Source organism: Suricata suricatta, chromosome 10, assembly GCF_006229205.1.
Source record: "Suricata suricatta isolate VVHF042 chromosome 10, meerkat_22Aug2017_6uvM2_HiC, whole genome shotgun sequence".
NCBI classification, from domain to species: domain Eukaryota; kingdom Metazoa; phylum Chordata; class Mammalia; order Carnivora; family Herpestidae; genus Suricata; species Suricata suricatta.
This window is the reverse complement of record NC_043709.1, coordinates 19,125,526-19,137,649: the sequence shown is the minus strand read 5'-3', so window position 1 is coordinate 19,137,649 and position 12,124 is coordinate 19,125,526. Positions and strand designations below refer to the sequence as shown.

Sequence of the window (12,124 nt, the reverse complement as noted above, 5' to 3'; positions counted from 1 at the left end):
CAGTTTACATTCCCACCAACAGTGTAGGAGGGTGCCTGTTTCTACACATCCTCGCCAGCATCTATAGTCTCCTGATTTGTTCATTGTAGCCACTCTGACTGGCATGAGGTGGTATCACTGCAGTTTTGATTTGTATTTCCGTGATGATGAGTGATGCTGAGCATCATTTCATGTGTCTGTTGGCCATCTGGATGTCCTCTTTGGAGAAGTGTCTATTCATGTCTTCTGCCCATTTCTTCACTGGATTATTTGTTTCTCAGGTGTAGATTTTGGATATTAGCCCTTTATCCGATATGTCATTTGCAACTATCTTTTCCCATTCCATTGGTTGCCTGTTAGTTTTCTTGATTGTTTCTTTGCAGTGCAGAAGCTTTGTATTTTGATGACGTCCCAGTAGTCCATTTTGGCTTTTGATTCCCTTGCCTTTGGGGATGTTTCAAGTACGAAATTGCTGCAGTGAGGTCAAGGAAGCTGTTTCCTGCTTTCTCCTCAAGGGTTTTGTTGGTTTCCTGTCTCACATTCAGGTCCTTCAGCCATTTTGAGTTTATTTTTGTGTATGGTGTAAAAAAGTGGTCTAGTTTCATTCTTCTGCATGTTGCTGTCCAGTTCTCCCAGCACCACTTGCTAAAGAGGCTGTATTATTTCCATTGGATACTCTTTCCTGCTTTTTCAAAGATTAATTGGCCATACATTTGTGGGTCCAGTTCTGAGTTCTCTATTCTATTCTATTCCTTTGGTGTATGTGTCTGTTTTTGTGCCAATACCATACTGTCTTGATGATCACAACTTTGTAGTAGAGGCTAAAGTCTGGGATTGTGATGCCTCCTGTTTTGGTTTCCTTCTTCAATATTACTTTGGCTATTCAGGGATTTTTGTCGTCCCATATGAATTTTAGGATAGTTTGTTCTATGACTTTAAATATCCATTCAAGTTGAAATATATTTTGGGATTCTCTCTATAATTTAAATAACTTTGATGACTATCATCTGACTGCCGGTTCTTTTTTTTGTTTGACATCTACATTTAATACCTAGTTTTGTAACATCTATAGGTCTAACTTTAAATTGTTCTAGTCAGTAAATATCTCATTCCATAGAATGAAGAAATATTTTTAGAGATAAATGCTTAGAAGAATTTGCTTCCCTGTGGAACAAGAATTTTTTCTATTTGAAACTCACAAAAATGTTTTTTCCATTTTCTTACCTACATTGTTTAGACTCATAGCCAAATCTATTACTCAACTATAACAATGGTATTTCTATGGTCTACATAGCTGTGATTTGTTTTTCTCTCTTCTCTTCCTGTACAATTTTAATTTTTTCCAATCCTCCTATTATTTTTATCTATATCCTATGATGTTAATGTTTGTGTTCCTATAATTTCTCTCAAACAACTGATGGAATAAGTTGGCTTAAAAATATATACACACTTGACTATTTTACTTAGAGATTGTATGAATTCTAATATCTGACAAAGTTTAATTTTGGAAGCCATGGAAAAACCTTAGTTTCCATTTTGTGTCCCCTACAGGATACTTTATTGAGAGGAAAAAGAAACAAAGCTCCAGATGGATGAGACTAAATTTTGATCTCTGCAAAGAAACAACTTTTGAGCCCAAGAAGATGATTGAAGGTGTGGCCTATGAGGTCCGCATTTTTGCGGTCAATGCGATTGGCATCTCCAAACCCAGTATGCCCTCCAAGCCTTTTGTTCCTTTGGGTAAGTTAAGAAGAGATATATCTCTGTCATGGAAATCATTGCCCTAACTTGTGACTGCTCCCTTCTAACCTCTAACTGGAGCAGACCTGGGGGCTTCTTTGAGTGGTGGGTGAGCAGGAGGTTGGAGGTGGTTAGGGACAACTTTCTGTCTAAGAAATTGAAAAACAACTTTGATAAAATTGAATGTCTTCATAGTGTAGACCTGGAATTTATACCAGAATTCCAGTGAGAGCTGTAGGTGTATCTGGTTGCTGCTCCTCCCTGAAAACACATACCTGAGCCCACTGACACATGACCACTCCCCATTTGTCCTTCTGAAGGTATAACCCGGGACCTAGGTGTAAACACTATAACTAAAACAGAGACAATGCTACAAAGCACTCTTGAAAACTAGTCTCTTTGCTTTACAATCACACTTTAAATGTTATCTAATGAACCAACAAAGTCCGTTCAGTAAAGGCAAAGAAACAGAAGATAAGATGTCTCCACTCTTTTATGGTAGTGAAGTACTACCTTTTTTTTTTTTTTCAATAGAAAGAAGATTTAGTACAAGAGTTTACACTTTAAAATTAGATTATGAGAAATTTATTCTCAATCATTAGATCTCATACTGACTTTTTTCAACTTTCTTGGGCCTCCCAGCCTCTCACATCAACCTCCCAAACTGGAGGGAAAGTGTGGCAGCAATTCTAAAATTTTCCACATCTAGCAGATCTTTGCCTTCCACACAGCTTATGCTCAAAGAGTCTTCGCTGAATTTTATTAAGACATGGGCCTCTGTGTATATTTTTATTTGTATCCTACTTCATTTTATCACAGACTGTGCTGTAATGCCATAGTTAATAATTTCTTCTGTTTCTTTCGTTTCTGTCTTTCTTTTATCTTTGAAGCTGTAACCAGCCCTCCTACTCTTCTGGCCGTTGACTCTGTAACTGACACCACTGTCACAATGAAGTGGCGGCCCCCAGACCAGATCGGTGCAGCAGGTTTAGATGGCTATGTGCTAGAGTATTGCTTTGAAGGAAGTAAGTACAACTCATAGTTAAAATGAATACCATCATCAATAGGTGAGATACTCCCCCCTTTCTTTTGTTATCATTCTTGGGAACTCTTCTCCTTCCTACCAAAAATGACAACAAGCAAAAGTCTTCCTTCTAAGGTGGATAAAAATTTAGCCCTTCTTTGATACTTGATGCTAACAAATGGAGATCTCAAAAATATCCTAGATAGGCTGCCAGATTAGGCAACATGGTAAGTCTAAGACATAGGAGGAAGGGGTTCTTCAGGGATTTCCACTTCTTGAATTGATGAAATTAAATTGCACCAAGCAAAATAAAAGTCTAGTGAGGATGAAACAAGCTGGACATTCTAAACTCTATGTAGAGCAGAAGTCAGCTATTAAAAAAGCTGCCTATTTCTGGGTAATAGAGACTATATGTTTGGCTAGCTGCTGATCATTCCCTATCTTCCTAAAGAAAAAGAAGAAGAAGAACTAAGGACAACTTTCAGTGTTTAAAGGAAGCAGCATTAAATCCCAGAGAGTACAAGCAATAGATTTGACATGTGACAGGAACTTGTCTCAGTATATAAGAATTTAATCACTGAAATTTAGAAGGAGAAGAAACACAGGCAAAAAACTTATTGATAGAAATAATAGACAAAGAGAAAATGACACAAGAAAATATAGGCCAGAGTGTACTTAAAACCAGAAATGATGTGAAATTCACTGAAAGCCTCTTGTATTTTTGGTATCCTGCTTGTCATGATTTGAAAATTGATAAATAAAACAGCCCCAGATTGAACTCAGTCTCCACTTGAGATGAGGTAGGTCAACAACCCACCGAGAAAGCTTGTACATATCTCCACAAATAATAATAGGCCAAGATTTAGCCTCTGAAAAAATTCTTTGGACTCCAACCTTTAATGTGGATCTTAACTGAAGGAAAGAGAGGTCGCAGAGCACAATTGGGAAATCAGGAATGTGACTACGAAGGCACCCTCCCTGGAGGAACACCTCTATGGAGAAGAAACTTCCTATGAAGAGAAAACTGCGGAAAAGGACATCCCAGGTCCCTGGATTGGGATGCTCCTGGAAGCCACTGTTGGTGCTGGTTGGGAGGGAACAAGAGGAAAGGGAACAAGGCATCCTGGTAACAGTTCCATTGACATGTGCTCCGCTCACAGAGCACTCTGCTTCATTTCTCCAGGGCTTAGAAAGCCACTAACCAAAACTAGTGGGGACAGTATGAGAAAGTTCCCAGGCATCCCAGCATGGGAGGGGAGTAGTGTCACTAATGCAAAAAGGTAAATTCTTGAGTGCCTCAGAATATGGTTTATTCCCATTCCATTCCTCCCCCCATTTCAAAAACTCATGAGTACTCTACTCCATTATTTATATCACCCTGCCAGCAAAATCTCCCCATCTTACATGTGGTGTGGCTGCTGAGCACGAAGAGTTATGTTTGTATGAAACAGAGCAAATTCTTTACTCTTTTCTTTCTGATAGGTTTAAAAAGTAAGAAGATACAGCAAAATGATAGATGGCTGTCATTTTGATGTTACCCACCTTAGATAAAATACAACGAAGTGTATTTTACATAATTTTGTGTGTGATCTGTGTAGATACATATGTATACAGGTATATACATATGTATATGTACACAGTCATTATTATGTATATATTTTGCCACATAACGTTTTGGAATTAGCTTTCTATGGAAGTTCTTTCATAACGTGTATATCTTTCTTCTTGCAGTCTTTTCTTTATGTGGCTGCCCTATTCTTCATTCTTTTTAATGGCTGTTGTCCTCCAGACTAATTTTCTGTAGTGTTTAACGCTTTTAGATATGTCAGGTTTTATTCTGTAAGAGAATTCTTTCTTTTATAAGATCGTGTGTTGGTTTTGACTCTGCCTTTCTCTTGTATATGTTTTTTTTTAATGCCTGCAGCACATTACTCTTCTTTGTTTTCTTCCTTCACTCTAGCCCTTTCTTTTCTTTCTTAAAAATTCTCCTCATGTATCAAATAACTTTCGTACTCTGTCCCCATCTCCCGGACACCATATTCTTTCTCTGTTTTCCTCAATTAAAGTGGTTCAGATGTGAAGGAATGGGCTATTTTTGTTCCCCTCTGATCTTGTTTCGTCCTGTCTTCTCTTGAAATCTCTCCTTTACTAGTTCTTCACTATTTCAAGCACGTTTTCTGTCTCCTATTTTCGCTTTCTCATCAACTGTCTCTTCACCATGAATATATCAACACAGTGGCTCCCAATCTGACCATTGGCTTAAAGGTGTTCTTTTTCAGTGTTCTTAAGTAATTTTTATCATCCACATGCCCTTGCAGCCACCAGGATATTTTGGCTCCCTGCTCCTTCTCCCAGATACTCCTAGAAGGGATGGGATAAGAGAGAGGAGAAGGTTCCGAGGGGTTCCACCCCCCTGCTCCTCTCCTGATAACTGGAAAGGCATCATCCCAAACCAGTGGGGTATACCCACCACCACGCCATAAGCCAGCAACATTCCTTCCAGTCGTGTGGAATGCAGGGACCCAGGCAGGCTCCATTTGTTTTCTTGACTGCAAAGCTTGTTGTCATGGCAACCAGAGGCTGCCTCCTAAGCTGCTGGGAAGACAGGGCTGGCTTTATCCTGAGTACCCTCACTCCCAGACTGGGACGATTGAACCCCATAGCAGGAGCACTGTGCTCCCTGGGTACCTGGAAGGACCCTTGGCTGGGGCCGCAGGGACAGATGAAAAGATAGACTGTTCCACTGTGTGCTGCTCTCCTGTGGAGTCTGGGACCCGCTCCTCCTTTCTCTTCAGCGTCTTGCTTTATTCCTTTCTACCTCTTGTTCCCACAGCTGGAGGTGGCCAGCCTCCTTTCTCCTCTTCTCTGTGGCAGATGCCTCAGGACAAAAACCACAGTCTGAACTGAGCAGCTGTGGCTCTCCTGAGGAACTCCCCCCCCCCCCAAATGTGTTTGGTCTCTTCTGTCCCTGCTCTGAAGACAAATATCTTTGCATACTTTGCATACTTTACTAACAGAGAATGCTGACTACTCATATGATATTCTTCTGGTGTGAAAGTGGGTGTCTTTAATTAATTTTAATGACGGATTCTCAAAGGTACATCAGCAAAACAGTCTGATGAAAATGGGGAGGCTGCATATGACCTACCAGGTAAAGTATTCTATGAAAGCTTTCAAACTTTCTTACTATATGATACAGTTTCTGGGAATGTTCCATGACCAAGCATGAAGTACACCTATCACCCACACATGAAAAAGTCCTTAGAGATCAAGGGGGTGGGCAAACAGTGAGCTAATAATGTGGGATCCAAGCTTTTCCGGGCATAATGCATACAAACTTTTAGAAATTGAAAGATTTGCAAGCCCTGAATGCTGGGTTTACATTCTCTTGGTTTATAGATAACCTTTAAAAAATATCATCATTTTTTATTGAAGTGAAAGAATTATTCCAATTCCTTATGAGGCCTTGTCTCCAGAGCTATGTTTCCTCTCTGTCATGGATATTAGCTTCTTGTATTCATAAATGGGAGCATGATCAGACTCCCTATGCACATATGAGTTCCTCATAAGAAAAAACCAGCCAAGATAAAAGAGAGATTATATGACTATAAAAGTTTGTGTCCCTCTTGCATAAGAATAGCATTTTCTTGTTCTTCTGAATTTTAACATATATAGATGGCTAAATGTCATGATTATGTCAATCCTTATGAAACTGAATTGGAATAAAACTGCTATAAAATTCTTGGGGACAGTTACTGTGATTCAGAATACTCTAGTATCATTTCAGTATCCTGTTTCATAATAACTGTCCCCAAGAATTCAGTATACTCTAGTATCATAGTAGCCTGAATAAGAGGTTTTTCAGAAATAGCAGAATCTGATTATCCTTCTTCCCATTATTTACTTTAGCCACTCTAGACCATTTTTCAGTTAAATATGAAAAATGCCTACCCATGTAATATGAGTCTGGACCAAAGTCATATTTCCTCCAGCTGATTTAATTATGAGTAAAATACCAATTTGGAGTTGACTGTACCAGTTAGGATGAACACCATTTCTCCTTCTTGTCCTTTTCTTTTATGGATTTTAGCTGAGGATTGGATAGTTGCAAACACAGATCTGATCGAAAAGACCAAGTTCACCATCACAGGTCTGCCTACAGATGCAAAGATCTTTGTCCGTGTCAAGGCTGTGAACGCCGCGGGCGCCAGCGAGCCCAAATACTACTCCCAGCCCATCCTGGTGAAGGAAATCATAGGTAAGTGGCAAAGCTTTCACATTACTTGATTTCACTTTTTAACCCCTTTCTTTCTCAAACCTATTTTGCTGTGACTCCTGTGATGTATTGTTAATGCCTCCTGGGAGTTAGAAATGAACAAAACGACTCTTTTTCACCAGTGTGGAGGTCAGCTCAAGGTCCAGCTCTCTAACCTTCCCAGGCTCTGAGCTGGCTCTCCTGAAGAGAGGCAACATGCATGCAATGGTGCCAACAGCAGAAACATAGTTCCGGTGGGTCTGCGAGGCTAGAAGCATCTTCATGATGAGATTACTATTAATAATAATAATAATTATTATTATTATTATTCATTATTTGCCCTTTTCAGTGTTTGACATCTGTCCTGATGGTGCAAAAGTGATGCCAGGTAAAACTGCAGGTGCCTCAGCACAGGTCAGGTCAGGGCCACTGAACCAGACTAGTTCTTTCCATCTTCTTCACTACCATGTATTCGTTATTAAAATCAAAGGGCCGGCTTTGCCTTGGCATGTTCTTACTGAAGCATAAAAATTATTCATTTTATTAAACCTTGGTCCTTGAGTACACATTCTTCCTACCTCTACGTGGCAGTGAAATGCAAAATATGTATAAAGACCCACGCTGCATACTAAAGCACAGTGATTGTCTATAGAAATAGCACTTGTACCACTGAGCGAGAGGCTGAACTAGTGACTTTTCTCACAAAATTCCACTTGACTTGAAAAAATGACTACTTGGCAGGCATTTTTAAGAAAACGAATGTAATTAGCCTGTCACTTTGAAGAAAGCAACTTAGAGTTTTTGTTGTCAGCCTTTCAATGAAAAAAATGTGAGCTTTCAAGTGAAAATTGGAATTCTGGGAAACATATCCACTACCATGGACTTGGCAGCTTTCAACACTTAAAAACTTTTCTCATGAAATAGGCAGATATTAATAAATGTAATTTTTAAATATTGAATAAGGGAATATGTCAACATTTGGAAGATCTATATAATTTGGTGAAGTGATATTTTCCATTAAAAATATGCATGGGCAAAATGTCATTAAAAATGTAAGGGCAGTGAATTTTAATGTAAAGTATAAAAAGTTCATTGAAGGGGCTTCAGATTCCACATTGCAGCTCACCTTTAAGAAATTATAATTTATCATGTTTTAGTGTAGGATCAAAAAGGAATGTCCGTAATTGTCTGAAGAGTTTATTAAAATATTTCTCCTATCTGTGCGAAGCCATATTTTCTTCATTTAAATGACTTGAGCCAGTACAACACATCACAACACATGACAGACTGAAGGCAGAAACAAATAGGAGACTCCAGATATCCTCTGTTAAGTCAGATGTTAAATAGATTTGCTAAAATATAAAATAATGCCATTAAAATGCAATTTGTTATTATTTTTAAATTAATTAGATATTTCAAAAGTTCCGTTTTAATTTCTAATATGGTAAATATTGATAAGCTCACATAAGCAGAAGCTGAGAAATTGCTTTTTTGGAAAGAGTCCTTGATAATTTTTAAGAGTGTGTTAGTCTACTGAGACCAAAACTTTTGAGAGTTGCTGTTCCAGGGGAAAGAACATTGGACTGGGGGCTTGGATATCTAAGTTCTAGACCATGTCTGCCACAGACAGTTGGGAGTAAGTTCCTGGATGGATGGATGGATGCAAGAAAGCATGAAGAGTGCACATTTTCTTAATAGATTCTGAAGCCAATCTTTTTAAGTTGAATCCTGTTTCCATCATTTATTAGCTATGTGACCTCAGATAAGAGATTTGATCATCCTGAGCCTTAATTTTTTTCATCTCAAAATGGAGAGAATAATAGTACTTGACAAGGGTGCCTGGGAGGCTCTGTCAGTTAAGTGTCTGACTTCGGCTCAGATCATGATGTCACAGTTTGTGAGTTTGAGCCCTGTGTCAGCCTGGAGCCTGCTTCAGATTCTGTGTCTTCCTCTGTCTCTACCCCTCCCCTGTTCACAATCTGTCTCTCTCTTTCAAAAATAAATAAACATTAAAAAAAATTTTAATAATATTACTTGACACATCAAGAGGCTTTCAGAATTAAATATACTGATCCATTTTGCTGCTTCACAGTGTTTGCCACATAATAAGCTCTCAATATGTGTTAGCTTTTATTATGATGATGGTTTAGTTTACTACAGAATCTGGCTGAGTTTCCTTTTCCTTATATGTAAAGTTAGGGAGTTATGGAATTCACAAGTTCTCTTCCAATCCCAACAATCAGTAATCATCATCATCATCATCATCATCATCATCATCATCATCTCCTAAAGTTTATTCAACACTTACTATTCTCAACCATTAATCCTTTCATCATTCTGATTTTGTGGAACAGGGGTTCGAAACCAGAACTACTGTACATCAGATCCAGGACTCCAACTTTGATCTCTGATTCTGAAGCCCATGTTTCTAAGTAGAGCGTAGGCACTCAAGACTGACTCCAGGGTTTTGTTTTTTGTTTTCTTTCTTTCTTTCTTTCTTTCTTTCTTTCTTTCTTTCTTTCTTTCTTTCTTTCTTTCTTTCTTTCTTTCTCTTTCTTTCTTTCTTTCTTTCTTTCTTTCTTTCTTTCTTTCTTTCTTTCTTTCTTTCTTTCCCTCCCTCCCTCCCTCCCTCCCTCTCTCTCTCTCTCTCTCCCTTCCTTCCTTCCTTTCTTTTTCTTTCTTTCTTTCTTTCTTTCTTTCTTTCTTTCTTTCTTTCTTTCTTTCTTTCTTTCTTTCTTTCTGAGAGAGAGAAGGCACAAGTGAGCAAGAGGCAGAAAGAAAGAGAGAAAGAATCCCAGGAAGAGCAGAGAGAGAGAGAGAGAGAGAGAGAAAGAGAGAGAAGCATGGCTCACCCAAAGCAGGGTTCATGTTCATCTGAAGCAGGACTTGAGCTCACCTGATGTAGGACTCAAACTCTCAAACCATGAGATCATGCCCTGAGCTGAAATCAAGAGTCAGATGCTTAACTGACTGAGCCACCCAGGCATCCCAAGGCTGACTCCAGGTTCTAATGCTGACTGTGTCACCAAGGGCACATTACTCAACCTCCTATGCTCCTGTTTCTTTATCATAAAGTAAAACAGTACCTACCCTACAAGGTGGCCTTGAGGTTTAAATTAGTCCCTTCATCAAAAGTATTTAGTCCACTGTCTGCCACATACTAAGCCCTCAAGTGATGACACCCATTTCAACCCTGTGAGCCTACGAGCCTTTGGCTCTAGTATCTTCATGGTGTTTAATTAATGAATATTAATACATAGTGGGCTAGGACCACCTATTAGGTACCTAATAGCCACATGGGGAGAACGTTACTACCCAATTCCAACAGAACTACCTAAATAATAAGCGCTAGGTACTAAAACCTTTTTGTTTTGTTTTTTTCTTGTGAGAAAAAAATGGGCACTCCTATCAGCTAATGTGGTGCCTATGGATCTTTTGTGGAATGTTCATTGGAGAATACACTTATAGAAACTGAAAAAATATATATACAAAGTCCTAAGAGAAAAGTTAGTGTTTTTCTACAAAGTTGTTTTAGACATATAATGACTGTAAAAATAGGAAGTTGTCATAAAATCAAAGAGGTCAAGGATAAATTTTGTTGAGTCAAACTGTGAAAATATCTCTGCTTGAAAAAAGTATTTGGGGGGCACCTGGTGGCTCAGTCAGCTAAGCATCCAACTTTGGCTCAGGTCATGATCTCACAGTTTGTGAGTTTGAGCCCCACGTCAGGCTCTGTGCTGACAGCTCAGAGCCTGGAGTCTGCTTCTGATTCTGTGTCTCCTTCCCTCTTGGCCCTCCCGCACTTGTGCTCTGTCTCTCTGTCTCCCTCAAAAATAAATAACTGTAAACTGAATTTTTTAAAAAAGAAAAAGAAAAATGCATTTGGAACCAAAGTTACCGTACATAATATGTTAGTGGCACATCTAAGATTTTACTGTAGAGACGTCAGCACTGTACATCACTGGATATCCCAGTGACTCTCAGGCCGGCATGCTTACGTAAGGCTATTTCCAGTATTCTCTACTGATCACAAAATTATGCTTTTCTGCCCTCACTCAGAGGCACCAAAGATTCGCATCCCAAGGCACCTGAAGCAAACCTATATCCGCAGAGTTGGAGAAGCCGTCAATCTGGTTATACCTTTCCAGGTAATAATTCAGGGATGCTTATTTTCTCCTTCCAATGCTGCAGTGTTTAAGAAGTAGAGACAGGTACACTAGCATTTAAATTCACCATGATCCAGGATTTCCTCAGAGAGAAAATAGATAAATAATGCAAGAGATCTGGGGATTGATTAAACAACCTCGTGTTTATTGAATAAATCTAACAAACCGATAAGATTTTCTTTCTGCATGAGACAAATAACACCCAGCTTGGACTTGTCTGAAGCCAGGGACTACAGTGGGGCAGAGAGGAAGCACCAAGGAGATACTAAAACAAGAAATGCTTGAAGGTTCTTTCTGGCCCTGTATATCTGTAAAACTGGTCTTCATTTTCAGGGAAGCTCTCGGTGTAATATTCAGGAAAACAACATGTGCTTACTTCTCATGATTACCCCAAACCAAAGGAAGAGGGATAACTGAATATGTTGAAATCTTGATGCCACTAACTGAAATATGCAAATGCTGTTAAATCATGGCTCCAGCAAAAGAATCTGTGGTTTACAAATTGACCAAGCCTCACCTCTAATAATCAGTTTTGGTCTCATACACACACACACACACACACACACACACACACACACACACACAGTACTCCCACCCTATTACTTGTCTGATTCCTGTTAGGCCCCTAGACAGCACTATTCAATAGAACTTTCTATGATGGTGGAAGTGTTTTATAGGTTCAGTGTCCAATATGGTAGCCACAAGCCAAATATGGCCATTGAACACTTGAAATGTGAAACTTGGAACTAGTGCAACTGGGAAGATTAATTTTTAATTTTCCCTAATTTTAATTTGCTTTAGTTTAAATAGCCTTGTGGCTACTACCTCAGACAGCACGGCTTTAGAATTAGAAGTTAGATCTCTGCACACATTTGAACATGCACACACAGCTCATTCAGACCCAGGCTCCCATGGCAAGCAAGCTAGAGAGGACAGCCAATTCCAGCCCTCATTGTACCT

The 12,124-nt window shown here is 39.1% G+C and overlaps 1 protein-coding gene across 1 annotated transcript in view; it reads left to right on the top strand.

The window, feature by feature from the left end:
- Positions 1-12,124, top strand: part of MYBPC1 (myosin binding protein C, slow type) — a 72,712-nt gene that overhangs the window by 43,644 nt on the left and 16,944 nt on the right. Inside the window, exons 22-26 of the mRNA XM_029955433.1 lie at positions 1,531-1,719; positions 2,610-2,744; positions 5,841-5,894; positions 6,834-7,001; positions 11,058-11,146. Of these exons, the coding sequence (XP_029811293.1) occupies positions 1,531-1,719; positions 2,610-2,744; positions 5,841-5,894; positions 6,834-7,001; positions 11,058-11,146 (635 nt within the window). The remainder of the gene's footprint in view (positions 1-1,530; positions 1,720-2,609; positions 2,745-5,840; positions 5,895-6,833; positions 7,002-11,057; positions 11,147-12,124) is intronic.